Source organism: Syngnathus typhle, linkage group LG11 (genome assembly GCF_033458585.1).
Source record: "Syngnathus typhle isolate RoL2023-S1 ecotype Sweden linkage group LG11, RoL_Styp_1.0, whole genome shotgun sequence".
In the NCBI taxonomy this organism is placed as follows: Eukaryota; Metazoa; Chordata; class Actinopteri; order Syngnathiformes; family Syngnathidae; genus Syngnathus; species Syngnathus typhle.
In genome coordinates, this window is record NC_083748.1 from 13,584,270 (window position 1) to 13,601,069 (window position 16,800).

At 46.9% G+C, this 16,800-nt stretch overlaps 2 protein-coding genes across 2 annotated transcripts; both read right to left on the reverse strand.

Moving 5' to 3' along the window:
- Nucleotides 1-5,512: 5,512 nt before the first annotated feature.
- On the reverse strand, nucleotides 5,513-7,301 carry LOC133162292 (potassium voltage-gated channel subfamily A member 2). The gene has a single exon (XM_061291400.1). The coding sequence runs from the start codon at nucleotides 7,233-7,235 to the stop codon at nucleotides 5,739-5,741; it is 1,497 nt and encodes a 498-aa protein (XP_061147384.1). The 5' UTR covers nucleotides 7,236-7,301; the 3' UTR covers nucleotides 5,513-5,738.
- Nucleotides 7,302-12,987: 5,686 nt separating this feature from the next.
- Nucleotides 12,988-15,806, reverse strand: LOC133162737 (potassium voltage-gated channel subfamily A member 3-like). Its single transcript, XM_061292138.1, has one exon. It carries the CDS (start codon nucleotides 15,804-15,806, stop codon nucleotides 14,298-14,300), a length of 1,509 nt encoding a protein of 502 aa, XP_061148122.1. The 3' UTR covers nucleotides 12,988-14,297.
- Between the last annotated feature and the right edge of the window lie 994 nt (nucleotides 15,807-16,800).

Genomic DNA, 16,800 nt, shown 5'->3' on the forward strand with positions numbered 1-16,800 from the left:
ACCCCTGTTCAAATGGCAGTTTGTGGTGCTGTAAAATGTGGCAACAAAATTGTTGGTTCAATTCTGTATCTATTTTTGTAAATGTATTGATACTAAATGTTCCATGATACACATTGTATCAATTATTATTATTTTATTTGTCTAGGCATCCTTACTCTCTCGTGTTGGGCCTTATTATGGTCACGGGTGCGCGCTAGAGTCTCGAGAAGGATTTGTACCCAGAACCGAACAGTAAAGCAAAAGTGCTAACTACTTCTGTGCTGCCCCCTTTAAAACATGACCATAAAATAGGAACAACCAATCCAATTATGAATAATGGAATGGGATCCCACCCCCTTCGGAACCAAACTGCGATAGAGCATGAAAGTCATGAAAGGTATAAAAAGCAGTTGAAATTGTAGCCTTAACCAAAGGTGACCTCTTCAGGAGTGCGAGCGTGCGTGCGTGCGTGCGTTCTTTTCATCAATATCAAACTACCAGGCTTTACACTAAAGCTGTGCGATACCTGACATCTTGGTATCGATCGATACCAAATGAATACGGATAACAAGTACTTTTAAGTTTGTGCAAACGGTCCTTCTTAACATACATATACCCTCATAGGGAAAATAGTTACGTTTAAAAAAATATCTAACAATTGTACCTAAATGTTTGACAACAGTTTCAAATGAATGCTATTCAACATTTAGTATAACTGAATAAATGTGCTGTACTGGATTCAGGAAAAAAAAGTCACTGTAAAGTTTCAACGTTGAATTTGTTGATTCTTTGGCATACCAGTAGAAGGAGCCCAAGTGCTACCAATGTACCAGATGGAGGGTTCACCTCGCAAAGGTATCTGGGGGACGGGGCATTTGTCATTGCTTTCGAGCTCTGGTCGAGCCCCCCACCCCCCAACTCCAAGCCAGCGCTCTTCATTTAGTAGCTTTCAGATGCTGTCGTCTGAAGTGACCAGGGTCCACGACTAAGATTGCGCTCTCCGCGTTGCCACGGGGTCACAAAACCGACGCAAGCACATTGACACGCTTCGCCGTTCATTCTAATGGTTGTTTTTCTCCCGCCCGTTTAGCTTCAAAGAGGATTTGGGATGGGATGCTTGGCTGACCTTCACTTGCCCCGTGGGTCAACTTCGGAAGGGCAATGCGGCGTGTGAACTCTTGTTGCTGAGAAATGTAGAATGAGATTAGAGAGAATGAAGCTTGTTTTCATGCAAATCCTTTTAAGGGCAAAAAAATTGTCATTGTCGTCGGTGGCACAGCACGGCTGCCTACTCGTTCTTTAATTCCAGGTTTGAGCCAATCTGCCCTTCCAGATGATGTTGATGAAAAAAAAAGAAGAGAATTGGGATGTCAGAATATTCTAGATATTAATATTATATTAAAAAATACTAAAATGTGACATTATGCTGCAAGACCATGTTGAATAACTAAAAGCTTTTTAATCTAAACAATTAATAATACATATCTAGTTCAATAAAGCTTAACAAATAATATTTAAAAAAGAATGAAAATGAAATAAAATTATGTTACAGCCCTCAAACATTATGATTGTACTATATGTATGTCTGTGTTGTTTAGATTAAAAAGCTTTTAGTTATTCAACATGGTCTTGAGGAATAATGTCACATTTTAGTATTGTTCGAGCCACAAATCAATAGATGGTGGCCACAAATGAGCATCTCATACACAAATTATACTTTACAATGTCAGGCCACACCCCAGTTTGTTTTTCTGAACATAGGAGACAGAATGATGACGTTCTTTCTAAAAATAACTTCCAAAGCTAAAACGGCAGGTAACGTTAGGTACAATTTCATTTGACGTCTATTTGTAGATATGTTCACGTTCCATCTCCATCAACTCCTTTCAAGTCTCCTTTTGTCTCCTCCTCCTCCTCTGCTTTTTTCTCTCTCCTTCTTGAAGCAAAAGGCTAAAAATAGCACGAGCTCTGCTCACTTTCAAGCTGCAGGGAGCGAGCCAATGCACCGTGCGCTCGCTTGCTTGATGCTGAAGACACCAGGAGGGATTTGTCCTGCATGCCTCCCCACGGCTACCAAGACACAAAGACACACCCAGAATAGCAGCAAAGGAGGCTTTTCATTGATTTGGGATCAAATTAGCCTTCCAGGGGAAAAGCAAGTTCTTCAAGTCAGTCAAAGAAAACACAAAACACTTGAGTTAATATCATTATTATTATTGGCTTCATTGTTATTGATATCAGCGTTCTCAATCATGTCGGAAGGACTTCAATGTTCTCCCGTCCAGAAACGGTCCTTGTCTTGTAAAGTGCAAATCCTACTACTTGCCGAGTCCGTTGACTACTCGCAATTATTGTCTTTGCTCATCTGTACATCGGTCTCGTCATTTCATAGAAAGGAAAGCCGTCATCGCCGTGGAAGCTTCCAGACCTCTTTGGATTTACACTGCAGGGAGAAGTGGCCAATTCCAATGGAATGTTTGTTTTGTTTTTTTGGGGGGTGGCTTGACCAACTGTAGCTATCGCTCTTTCCCCACATACCAAACCTTTATAAGCCTGCTTTTGTCAAAACATCCCAAATAGATGGTCGATCTAAACTTGCATCTCGTCTGTTTCCAATCCTGCGTCTTGATCCGAATCGTGCCACCGAAACAAATCGGAATGGTCTCACTTGAGCCGTGCGGTGTAAATCCAGCCTTAGAAAATACAAGGGGAGAGGAGAGGTGTGAACAACTGTACAATATTGTGTGAAATTCACAATCATTCTCTCTGGAGCGAGCACACACATGCATACATATTGCATATTGGTCACCTTGTTTCACTTGAATGTGTGTGTGTGTGTGTGTGTGTGTGTGTGTGTTTCCATGCAGGTCAAACAATGAAAGGTTTTCACTGAGCTATCCTACAACAAACTATTGCAATTTCCTCGGGGGGATTTGTTTTGTTTCCGATGCAGCTGCGTGTGTCAGTGCCGACCACGCTGGTTCAAACTGCAACCATCGAATCATTTCGTACGGAAAGCAATGCATAGATTTTCCCACCGTTCCTTCCTATTTTCCTACAGAACAACAACGTCATGTCAATGATGAATAAAATATACAAGAAATTGACGTTGACTCCACTCAGCTGGCTTTGTTTTCAACACAAAAGTCAACGTGGTGCATTCCTGCTACGGCGGGTTCGGACAAAAATATTTACAGTGAAATGTGTCGGCATGCATAGGCAAATATGGTTTTTGTGCCATTTCAAAAAGATCCTACTGAAATGCACCCTTCTCCAGTTCTCGTGAGAATTTAAGATATTACACAAAATGGGACTAGTCGAAAAGTCATTTTCAATAGATGGGTCTTATACAATTCATCAAATCATTTGGAAATTAAAAACAGTGCTTCACCTGCTTTGTTTAAAGAACGAGTACTCAAAGGAAAAACATTTTGAAATTCTGTGCAGAAACGAATAGACAAAGGTGATTCCTCTCCAGTTGCAGTTACTCATTTCAGTGGACTTTTCCGTATGTTTGCCGGGCCGGGCCGCGTGAGAGCAGCGGACGTGGGCGGGCGCAGCGGTGGCGGGACACGTGTTCTTACTGTTGCATCAAGTCGGAAGCCTAAAAATAGACACGGCGTGGAGGCTTCATTGAAAACGCTGCATGCTACAAGCAGACAAATGTCGTCTACACCCCCCCCCCCCACACACACACACACACTAGTCAACATCCAGAAGCCAAACGTCAAACCGGTGTGCTACACTGCTCAGCATGGACGGATAGGTGGGACTACCTGGCTGCCTTGACCAAATTGACCAAATACACAGTTGTCATACAAGAAGCCGTAGCGACCTCTGTGTCCACAAAACATTTCCATTTTCAACGTAAGCGTTATTTTGCGTCCTTTTCTCATTTGCACTGCTACGTCAAGTAACACTTGAGCAGGTTTTTGGCTAGCTCTGCTTCTAGTAGTTTGTGGGAATCACAAATTGGCGTGGACTGATGTTGCAGATATGCAAGTCGGTTACGCCATTTCCCAATAAATGGTATGATGCGCACTGATCGGATTATCAATCGACACGAAGCACCCCAGAATAAAACCTCGATCGGAATCTTCTTAATTGGGTAGAATATTCCAAACGTTAAGCATTTTCATTCCAATCCGGGTTTTAATGGGAATAAATACAGAGCCAATGGCAGCTATTCTTATCTGGATGCCATCCCAAATGAAAACCGTCAATCTTTCAAGACAAGTCCAGCGTTCTTGCTAATGAATGGGCAAGTGAAACTTTTGTGGTATTAACTCGTTTTAAATACATCACCCCGAGGTATGATGGGAAACGATGTGTGTGTGTGTCTTTGGCACTCACTAATAAACGTTAGCTTCATTATGGCAATAATCTGCATCACAAGTCTCTGGTGAAGTGTACTGTATACGCATTCTGTCTATATACGTAGTATATTTGTTGATATTTAGAAATACATTTTTTTTTTGTCTCTGCAGTCAGTGAGCTTCTTCTCGAAGGCAAAAGTCATGCTTCTAGGGATGAAGGGGATGTCATGCAAGACTGAGAAAGACTTTTTTTGTTTTTCTTTCACATCCATTCCTCTTCAAAGTTTCTATGCTAACGACGGCATCCTAAGCAGTTCGGTGATGTCCGCAATGTGCTTTTCACGGCAACTTGGCAAAGGCGTCGAGGTGGAAGGTCAGGGTTTTGTGGTTGCGTGTGTTTCCTCACGGAAAAAAAAAAAAAGCCGGGCATACACTGTGACGTTTGAGAAAAATGTTACAGAGTTAATTTGAAGTGCTGTACAACGTGACCTTTTGAACACTTTAGGGCCAGCATACTTTTGGATCGCACATAATGGAAACAAAATAACTTGCGGCTGCGATGACAGGGACTCGTAAAAGGCAGACGAAACTGTCAAGGCGTTTTTAGCACACACACACACAATCAACAAAAGCAACACAGGTACATTAAAGCCTGTTCTTGGTTCTTTTTATCGCCACGTCAAACGGACTGCCGTAGTTGCCAATAGCACCGGGACGACTAAAAATATCCTGATTAAAAATCTTGCCGTTTTGGAATCAGGTGAGAAAGGGACTGAATTGGCAATGTATGCCCAGCTTGACTGAGGACCCGACTGAACGGAACCGAGGACCCACTGAACTGACTACCGGCTACTATGTGAATCTACTACGTTGATGTAAAGAAAGAAAAAGAGCCCAACGAAACCCGAGAAGAAACATTCAAGTCGCTCTGCGCTCTAAGACCAGGTGAGCTGAATGGAGGGCAAAGCCGAGTTTGCATCGTAGTAACACGTTGCGTAAGAGCAGCGAGGCGTCAAGGCCATTCACAGTCACTCATCAGATACTGACTACTAAGGTGTCCCAGCACAAGCGTACGTGGTGCCGATGGCTGTCATTCATCATTGCCCAAACCGTCGGTGAGAAACAAATCTGGATCATGATCATGTTTTTTTTTTCTATTTATGCTGACGCCTAAATATTTTGTGTCTAAGCAAAGCAGTGCACACTGGGCTGTGAGGGATCAGGTGACTGCAGTGTGCTCTTAACTTTTCAAAAGCTATTTTTTCTTCTCAAGGTTGGCATTGATGTGACATTTGAGTTTTTCCTTCCTTCTAAAAGTCTCCATGCAAATGCAAAGGAAAAAAATCTGGCTCGGTTTGACCGCGTCAAAGGCAGGAATGAAGCGTGGCGTGAAAAGCATCTCATTCCTGAATTCTATTGCCGTTGTATTCTGTTTTCTCATCTCTACACGTCTGTAAGCATCTTGGTGATGTTGACGTAGTTTGTGTTGGCTAGCGTGCAGTTGGCCGTCTTGAGGTTCTCCTGGCGGAAGTCCTCGTTGCTGTTGTTGACCGCTTCCTGGATTTCCATGTAGTCCGACTTGCTGATGGTGGATCCGCTGCGACTCTTCCTCAGCTCCTCGCCCGACTCGCTCTTGGGCACGTTGACCTGGAGGTACTGCGCCTGCTCCTCTCCTTCCGTCTCCCGGTGGTAGAAGTAGTTGAAGTTGGAGACGATGACGGGTACCGGCAAAGCGATGGTCAGCACGCCGGCGATGGCACACAAGGAGCCCACGATCTTGCCCCCGATGGTGGTGGGCACCATGTCGCCGTAGCCCACCGTGGTCATGGAGACCACAGCCCACCAGAAGGCGTCCGGGATGCTTTGAAATTGGGACTGCGGCTCGTCGGCCTCCGCAAAGAACACCGCGCTCGAGAAGAGAATGACGCCGATGAAGAGGAAGAAGATGAGCAGTCCCAGCTCCCTCATGCTGGCTTTGAGGGTCTGGCCCAGGATCTGAAGCCCCTTGGAGTGGCGTGAGAGCTTGAAAATTCGGAACACTCGCACCAGACGGATCACCCTGAGGATGGCCAAAGACATGGCCTGCTGTCCGGCTTGGCCGTCGTCCGGACTGTCTGCCAGCTCCGTGCCCAGCGTGATGAAATACGGGATGATGGCCACGATGTCAATAATGTTCATGAGGTTGCCAAAGAAGCCCGCTTTGCTGGGGCAGGCAAAGAAGCGCACCAGAAACTCAAAGGAGAACCAGATGATGCACAGCGTTTCCAGGATGAAGAAGGGGTCGGTGAAGTAGGTAGACGTGTACCGGATGACCGTGGTGTTGGTCTCGGGGGAAAAGATCTGAGCGTGGGACTTGTGCATGTCGTCCTCGTCGTTGCGGAAGACGGGGAGGGTCTCCAGGCAGAAGCTGACGATGGAGATCAAGATGACCATGACGGAGATGATGGCGATAATCCGAGCCGGACCCGAGCTCTCCGGGTACTCGAAAAGCAGCCACACTTGTCTCTGAAACTCGTTGTCGGGGAGCGGGCGCTCCTCCTCCTTGATGAAGCCTTCGTCCTCGCGGAATATCTCGATGGCTTCGTCGCCCAGCTCGTAGAAGCGGATCTCCTCGGAGAAGATGTCCAGCGTGACGTTCACCGGCCTTCTCAACCGCCCGCCTGACTGGTAGTAGTAGAGGATGGCGTCGAAGCTGGGTCTGTTCCGGTCGAAAAAGTACTCGTTGCGCAGCGGGTCGAAGTAGCGCATCCTCTTTTTGGGGTCCCCGAGCAGCGTCTCGGGGAACTGCGACAGGGTCTTGAGCTGGGTCTCGAAACGGAGCCCGGAGATGTTGATCACCACCCGCTCGCAGCACTCGTGATCCGCCTCCGGGTCGTAGTCCAGCGGCTGGCCCGGGTGCGCCGCCGCCTCGTCGGACGGGTCGCCCGTGGCGACCGTCATGCTGGCGGGGAGAGGCGGCTGGGAGAGGACCGCGCCTTTCCGGGGGGACTGCGCTTCTCGCGCGTCGTCAGGGTGCGGAGAATGGTCCGGGCGTCTCTCAGGGCGGGACTGCGTGTGACACAAGTAGGTCAGGTGAACTTGAGACAATCAACACTCGATACTTCCTTTATAAAAGAATGGCCTCCAAAGTTCCCCGAGTGCAATTAATACGACAGCGGGCTGGCTGGCTGTGCACAGCCTTGCATGTCAATTGCTTCAATGCAGGCACAGTCGCTGCATTCAAGCACCTCGTAAACTAGGACGCCCCATCTGCTGCATTGGACCATTTCAAAGTCAAAGCACTAGCTCCTGCTTTTTTTTTTGTTTCTTTTTTCCACCCCGTCTTCTTCTCACCATGAAGCCATGCATGAACATCACAATGCGTCCAGCACCAGGAGCCTCGCATGCAGCATCCTGCCTACAACATCACTGCAGTCAAACACACACACACACACAGAAAAGGTACCGGCTGCTTGGAATTCAGGTTGCGCTAAAGAGCAAAATAAAGGACTTTTTTAAAGGGGAGCAGCAGAGCTGGGTTTGAAATATTCAAAAACACACGTGAATAATTGAAGAGCAGAAGGAAACAGCAGCCAAGGCAAGAAGAAAAATGTATTCTCCTCACTCCATGTGTGACGAGTGGGAGGACGGGGGGGCACTAGTATTTTTAAAGAGAGCCCGGCGTTAACTGAAAAATACACGGCAAAATAATGTCAATATTCATGCATGATACATTACCTGCAGACATCGTAGTGGACTCTCCTGCCGACGCTACTGTTTGTTAGCTCTCCTGTCGTGGAATCAAAAAGGCTTTTAATCAGATAATCATCATTATAGTGCACCTCCACTGCAGGAGAGCTGGTGATGACCTCATGTTGACTGCTTCTGCTCCTGCTGCCGCCGCTGCTGCCGCCGCTGCCGCCGCTGCTGCTGCTGCTGCTGTTGCTGTTGCTGCATCCTTGCCGTGTGCACTGGCCGAAGGCGACGGTGCGCGGGCGGGTGTGTCCTCGCATCCCCCCCCTCCTCCTCCTCCTCTTCCTCCTCCTCCTCTTCTTCCTCAACGACTCTTGATGATGGCTGATAATGGGTTAAGAAATTAAACTGATGGACTGGGAGAAGAAGCAAGCTGAGGACCAGAAACAAAAATCAGTACAAATGGTGAGCAAAAGATAAACAACTACAACCAAAAGGAAGAGTAAGAAAGACTGTTGTTTTTTTGTTGCGTGTGATTACAATAGATGGATATATACGTGCATACGTATATACACATATATGTATATACTAATATATATATATATGTATAGTGTATGCCTATATGTATATGCTGCTATCTATCCGCGTAATTGGAGCTTCCCTGGCAACATTGTATCCATTAATAATAGATCAAAACGTGACAAAAATAGAGCTAAAGCTATTTTAAGCAGTCAGAGCAGCATGCATCAACCACACGGTACGCTCAACATTCAGAAAAGTAGCAACGGAAGCGTCGTGTCCGAACATGACTTCAGGAGAAAGGTCAGCGGGATATTCCTGCCACATATGAGAAGGGCCATATGGGGTGTTGATTTGTGAGTCTTTGCCAAGGTTAATGCTGGCAGACTCCATCAAGACTGCGACACACGCTGATTCCTCTCACTGTCTCTATAATGGCTTTTCCAGGTTACCCGCCAGACATTATTTATGAGGCAAGGGTGCGCTGGCGTCGGCTTCTGGACGGGCCCGCCCGGCTCACTTTACGTCTTTCAATAAATGTGAAGGCTCTCGCACCGCTCTTCTTCATGCTTTGCCAACGCCCATCACAGCTGACGACGGCTGTCCTGAAACATGGCGAAGCTTGTGATGTGTCATGGAATCGTGCATTGGCAAAATAGGGCCCACGTAAGGCCCACTCCATTCTTTCATCTGAATTTTGGTGAATGTTTAAATGGCCCTTGTTGGAATTTGGGTTTAGCTCGGCCGGCATGTTTCAAGGTTTGGCTTGGTTCACCTGAATGTGCCTTCCGCGTAAACATAGAATCATGCAGATGAATTGAGATTCAGGCTGGGGACTCTGATTGATTTATTAATGAATTAATTGGGTTATTTACATCCAAACTTTTTATCCACAGAGGGAAGGGGATAACGATTCAAATGTTCAGTCTTTTGATGTCGTGCTTCTCGACACACTGCGCATAATCCTTATCTGGGAATTATTCTCATACTAAAACCGTCTTATCCTCATCCAGCGTGTTGTTCTCCCACCTCCGCTGTAGGCATTTTACATCCCTCAGCGGCAATACGTTTCACATCCTCTCCAGAGTGTTTTTGATTGAGGCTTTTTTTTTTCGGGACATATGAAAAGATGGAGAGAAAGGTGGGGGTAGGGGGAGAAGTAGGGATGAGAGACCAATGGCTTATCAGATGGGCGCCCTGCAGGGTCAGACAAGAACACCTGTCCACTCTGCATTTGGGCTTTCTATTGCAAAATCTACCATGTATAGTTAATGCAACGTACTATGTAGGCGTCTACACACACAGGGGGCGCTATAATGTCATGTAATGTCATTCAAAGGAAAGCTGTGAGTTATTTTTGGGTGTATTGGGGCTTATAATTAAGCATGTGAATTCTGCCCAGCAACAAACCAATGCCAAATATGTGGCAAGAGGAAGAGAACTTTTAATTAATAGGGATTAGAAATCTTCAATAACACTTTTTTCCCCGACCAATACCAATATGAGTACTGAACTCTCCATACCGAAACCAAACATCAATACAACTAGTACTTTCGATACATCAAATTGCCCCAAACAACAATGTCAGGTACTGTATATCTCTCAATCTATTTTTTCCCCTTAAAATTGCATGAAATGATTGTTTATGTTTTTGTTCATGGAATACACATTCCATATAATGAACAAAATGAATCAAATAATCACATGGGCAGAAAAATTCAAAGTAAAAATATGTGGCTTGTTGTCAAGCAATACAGCAAAGTGCAAAGAATTCCGTTGAATACAAACGTGTCTGTGCCTTGCTTGCATCGGCATGGTCAGTACCATGGACAGCGCATCTCTCCTCCTGTCCTGTCAGGCAGGCAGACAGCATTACAATGACTGGCCACACCTGTGGCCATTTCCACACCTGCTCCCAGCTCCTTTCCTGCTCTATATAAACCCGGCACACCCAACCCTTCTCTTTGACATTGTTGTCCCTGCTTGTCTGTTGCCTGCCTTTCCCGAAGTGACACCCGTTGCCGAACTCGAGCCCTGTATGACTTCTGCCCGCCCGACTATGGCTTTTGCTTAGGCTTTACCTGCTTTATTTTCTGCCTAGGTCCGACCTTCTGCACAATCCTGCATCGCCCTTGCCAGCTTCGCTGACGCATCCGCTCCAGCGCCAGTGATCCTCCACTTCCCCCCCTTTCCCTCCATTACAATAAATGACAGTACAGTGACGCATTTGGCTGTCCTGTCTGTCCCGGGACGGTTTCAAATAACATTCCGGAATAGCTGTTTAACGAGAGATTTGGCTACACGATGCAATCAATCATGATGGATTCACTACAAAAAAAAAAAGTAATTAGGATGCACTAATTGCAAAAATAGCGAGTGAAAGATGGAGAACATTTGAATTCATTTTCCGAGCCTGTGCAATGCCGAACAGCGTGAAAGGAAAAGATATGACTATTCCGAAAATGCATTTTGAAACGAGCATGACTCAGGAGGCCAGTGACTCAGTGTCACTTAAAGAAGGGCTCCCCTTATGTTCCCTGAGTCAATGTGTGTGTGCGCTCTGAAATTCAAGTCAAGGTAAGTGTTTCCTTTGGGAACGCTGCGTTCGTTATATTACAGCAAGATCCTTTTTGAAACAAGACTCCTGTCCATGTGACCGCAAGGAAGCATTCAATATGACGCTGGAGGAGGTTGAGTATTGAAGAGCCATGATTTAGCATTTTAAAAAAACAATCAGGAAGCCAAAGTGCTGCAGTGTGTGCTGCATGCAGCAGAGATGTCCTCTACATTGTGGGACATGAGGGATTTACAGCCACCGAGTCACTGTGATGATGCAGTACCTGACTTTTTGCTAGATGATAAATACTCTTTAAAGCTTCAGTGCTAGCTGAACTTGTGGGACTCGAAATGATCATGTCCTAAATTATCAGTCACTACTGAGAAGAAGGCAAAAGCCATTAATCCCATCCAACCCTTATGTGTCTTCTGGTGTGCCCAGCTTGGCCTGGACTTGAAAACTCTGATCAAATATAGCCAGGCACCCATACTTGAACTTCACTAGAAGCTCATTCGTAACAAACCCAAGGAAGTAAAAGCGGCGTGTTCAGTTGGAGCAATTATTCACAGCTCTTAGCGTTTTGTCCTTCCTCTTGTGCTCGTGATATTTCCCGAACATGCCCTGAAACGCTGAGTCGGGAAGCAGGGTCGATCCCATTCACAAGTCCGTCCATCTGCTCTGTGGCGTGTGCATAATTGCACACTCCGGGGGCCATTGATAAAGTTCAGTGGTCTTTACGGAGACGTGGGCTCCGGGCCTCCACTCAGACAAAAGCAAGTCCTGCTTGAGAGCATGTGACATACGTACATATATGATGTGGAGTTTGCCATCGTATTATCCGCTCACCTCTCCACTCAGCAGAGTGAGTGTTCCCGAAAACGGCCACCGTGCTTTGGAGGAGAAGATGATGAAAGATGCTGTCCATTGAAGGGCACATGAAGGGAACAAAATGTTTCTACTGACTCCACCAAAAGCGCAGCACCTGCCCAGACAGAACATGTTTTACGTAGCCAAAGATGACCGGTCGGCAAAAAGAGAGCCATCGTGCGTGTGTGGCTTTAAGATACTGTCAGCACTTTCTTTAAATACTGTCAGCAATTTCTTTAAATACTGCTTCAAAATGGCCTCAGAGCAGATGTGTTGCATATGTCTTTCTCCTATGACATGATCAGCCATGCTGGATGAAGATCCAGAGGCATTTTCAAGCAACAGCCTAAGCCTGGCCAGTGGTCTTTTTGTGTCTTTCATTTTCAGTGTGGACGCAGAAGGCTGAAAGATACGTTGGCTCATTTAAAGGGGATATTAACCATCGATACGCCACTTGCGCTATTCTATCGTTTTTTCCCCCCTCTCTTTTCAAGCCCGCAATTGGGACCGTTAATAATAGGCACTGGTCAATCAAATAAAAGAGGAATTGTAATACCTCAGCTGACTCGCTAGATGTAAGTGTTGAGTTGAGAAAAGTAAGTGTCTCATTAGAACGGTTGTAGACATCCTAAATAAGGAAGTGAATGCATCATTGAAGCATGTGTTTTTTTTTGTGGGACTAAATAGAAAACGATTGTTGGTTTTTCCCCTAGACACAGTTCTCTGACGTTTGGCACACCTTTAACTGCTCCAATATAATGAATTCACAAGCAATACATCAATAAAATTGTAAACATCCGAAAGCGGAAAGTGAAGAGATAAGTAGAGCACGTCGTGTTTTCTGGAGAATAATGGGCTCGCTGGGATGCAAAGGAAGGGAAGTCCCCATGACACATTTGGGGGGGGCATCAGAGGATGTTGCCCGGGGAACCGGCGTTGTCATGGAGACTGCATCAGGAAGAGCTAGGCGAGATTTGTGGGAAAGGATTTCCTCTTGGCCGCCTAACCTCTACATTGTTGTCATTGACAAAAGGTGCAATAATTGAGTCAATGAGTGAAACCTAATCATTTCCGTTTTATTTACAATGGACTACATATAGGCAACTGTGAATTGAAATCATTAAGAAAAGGACTCAAATTAAAATCACCACATTGCATGAATGCATACCTGATTTATAATCTCCACAAATTCAAATCTAGAAACAATTCTACGCACTTGACAATACCATATTTCAAGCTTGACTCGCTGAGTTAGATTTAGTATATAGTAGACACCATTCAATATATAAAGCTGGGACAGACATAAAGTGATAATCGAGACAAATTGGAGCTTTTCTCAACCTTGTAATCAGTTGGATGTCTGTCAAAATGATCCTGAGTGCTTATCCTGTGGTGCGTGCGGGGTTTCCTCCGTCAACTACATTTCATTTCATTTCAATAGTTTACTTATGTGTGGGTTGTCTAATTAAAAAAACACGATGTTAAAAATACTTTGGTTAATATAATCCAGTACCAAGATTCTGTCTTTATAAATGTAGCCATTTCTTTTCGTTGATGTCCAACCATTCACGTTTAATTTCACACTAAATATTGCAATAGCCATCGAACGCCACTAGATGACCGTATCGTTCTGCAAACTGCCTCCCTGCTTCATCTCCATTTTCAGGTTGTCAACGTGAGCAGAGCATTATTATTATATTATTGCTTTTGTATTATTATTATTATTATTATTTCAGACACGTCTCGTTTTTGCAGCAGATTTGATTGGTGGTGTGCCATCAGATTTTCTAATATACGTAAATTGGGTGCCCTGGTTCAATAATGGTTGAAAAACATGTTAGACTGTGAGGGTGTGTCTAATCAGATGACCTGTGAATGTACATATGAATGACCCCCCCCCCCGCACACACACGCACACACCACTTGATATGTAGGCACCATGAGGGACATATATAAGTCTACATTAAACAAGCCACTCATTTTCGCAAAAAAAAAAATACTATAAACTGTAGCTTAGGGTGAACAATGCTATTCTTGAAACAACCTGCTCACGTGAAGCTGAGAAAATTCAGCTTTTGAGTGAAAGTTGAGGGTGAATCTTTATGCTGGTAGATAGATACTTTGAACTTTCCAATGCACTTGTTGAAAGCTTGAGCATTTCTGTAGGCTGCTTTCTGCACAACTGTCGGTTTTATAATAAGAATAAGTCCACCTGGAAAGGCTGTAGTGCATTTTAGGTTCCTTTCCAAATCTCACCCACGTTTCTGTGCGGAATGATAGTTCAGCATTGAATAAATAACAAAGTGGCATTTGCTGTCCATAGATATGAGCAATAAAAACACAATAACAAATCACAGTTGAAAAAAAAGAGTCACTGTCTTTCCACTTCAGACGTCGGTAAACATCTTGGTGATATTCACGCAATTGTGGCTGTTGAAATGAGGCCGTGTTGCGCCCTCGTCCACGCCGACGTAGTCTCCCTTTGCGATGGTGGTGGAAATGGCGCACGACCCCTCTGAGCCGCCGGGCAGGATTTCGCAGCTGGCAGTCTGGGTGCACGGCGGCGACGGCGGCGGCGGCGGCTCGTCGGCGTCCGTCTCGCGGTGGTAAAAGTAGTTGAAGTTGGACACGATGACGGGCACGGGTAACGCGATGGTCAGCACGCCGGCGATGGCGCACAGCGAGCCCACAATCTTGCCACCGATGGTCACCGGATGCATGTCGCCGTAGCCCACCGTGGTCATGGTGACCACCGCCCACCAGAAGGCGTCCGGAATGCTACTGAAGCTCGACGTGGGGTCGTCCGCCTCGGCGAAGTAAACGGCGCTGGAGAAGAGGATGACTCCGATGAAGAGGAAGAAGATGAGCAAGCCCAGCTCTCTCATGCTGGCCTTAAGGGTCTGCCCCAGGATCTGGAGCCCCTTGGAGTGCCTGGAGAGTTTGAAAATTCGGAAGACCCTTACCAGGCGGATGACGCGGAGGATGGCGAGGGACATGGCCTGCTGGCCCCCGTTGTTCTCCGTTTCGGCCAGCTCGGTGCCCAGCGTGATAAAGTAAGGAATGATGGCCACCACGTCGATGACGTTCATGATGTTCCTGGAGAAGGAAGTCTTGCTGGGGCACGAGAAGAAGCGCACGAGGAGTTCGAAGGAGAACCAGATGATGCACAGGGTCTCGATGACGAAAAAGGGATCGGTGAAGGGACTCGGCGCGTCGCTACTCGTGCTGGAGTTGCGGCTGAGCTGCGCGGATTGGTCTCGCTCGTCACGGAACTCCGGCAGAGTTTCCATGCAGAAAATGACGATGGAGATGAGGATGACGAGAACGGACACGATAGCGATGCCCCGCGCCGGACCGGAGCTCTCCGGGTACTCGAAGAGCAGCCAGATCTGCTTCTGAAAGTCGTTCTTGGGCAGGACGCGCTCCTCCTCCCCGATGAAGCCTTCATCCTCACGGAACCTTTCCATGGCGTCCTCGCCGAGCTGGTAGAAGCGAATTTCCTCGGAGAAGATGTCAAACGGCACGTTGACGGGTCTCCGTATGCGCCCGCCGGACTGGTAGTAATAGAGGATGGCGTCGAAGCTGGGTCTGTTTCGGTCGAAGAAGTACTCATTCCGGAGTGGGTCAAAGTAGCGCATCCTTTTGCGGGGGTCGCCCAGCAGCGTATCCGGAAACTGGTTGAAAGTTCGCAGCTGGGTCTCGAAGCGCAAACCGGAGATGTTGATGACGACGCGCTCGCAACAGTCCAGCTCGTACTGGCCAAAGTCCTGGAGGTTTGGGCTCGGATCCGGCATGTTCTCCACAGTCATCTCGTCGTCGTCGTCATGAGTGAGCCGCTGCAGGCGCCCGGAGGAGGAGGCGGGCGACGGGATCACACCCGAGTCCCGGCGCTCCATGCAGGTGGCCCGCAGGGAGGAAGGGAGGAGGGGCGGAGTGCTGGGACGCGGCACGCCTCTCCCACGGAGCCCGGAGAGCTGAGGTCGCGCCACCCACCCACCAAACCAGCGTCAGTCATCACCGCGCGCGCGGGTCCACGCAAGTGACGCGCCGGGCTCGCTTCAGCACGCAGGACCCCCTCCAGGCTCCTCTCTCTCTCTCTCTTGGTCTTGCTCTCTCGTTCTCTCTCTGTTTCTCTGTTTCTTTCCCTCACTCACTCATACCACATGTCCACGCGGAGAAATGCACCGAACACGCTGAATGACAAGGTGCGCACTAACGAGGAGCAGCCCAATGAAATGCAAGTGCAGCATTAAATCATTTTAAGGATTGACATTCTATTTCATTGTTCATGTTCCGTGTTTTTATCGAGTGCAATTTTTCATTCTTAAAACGCGCACGCACGCAGGGACACACGCGCACCAACGCACGCGCAACCGCCCCCTCCTCATCATACTCATATTCTGCACAGAAGGAATGAAAAGCACCAGTAGTCTGTAACTGTTGTCCAAATGATTGTACAAAACGTGAAAAGAACCCAACACATTGGGTTGGGCTTATGCTAGTGTACCTAATGTTAAGTCCGGTGAGTCCCCGGCCTGCCAGAAATTGCTATTGATAGTGGCTGTCAGGGTGGCCTAAAGCAGATGGATGGATGGAAGCAACACAACACAATGGCTTCTTGCTTGTAATGAAGCGCTGTCGTTGCTCTCCGAGGTGCTGAACAGCAGCCCGACCTCGCTTGTCAACGTTGTCACACGCACACGCACACAGAAAACAAAGACACGGGCTAAGATCAGTCACTGTGCATAAACATCCCCCCCACCCACCCAGCACACGCAGCTAATCAGCATTTTCCATTTCCCTCCAAACAAAATCAACATGAAGAAGCGTCCCGCGTGTGCGCCTTTGTCAGCGCGCCGGTTCAAGCTTCATCAAAAGCGGATGACATTG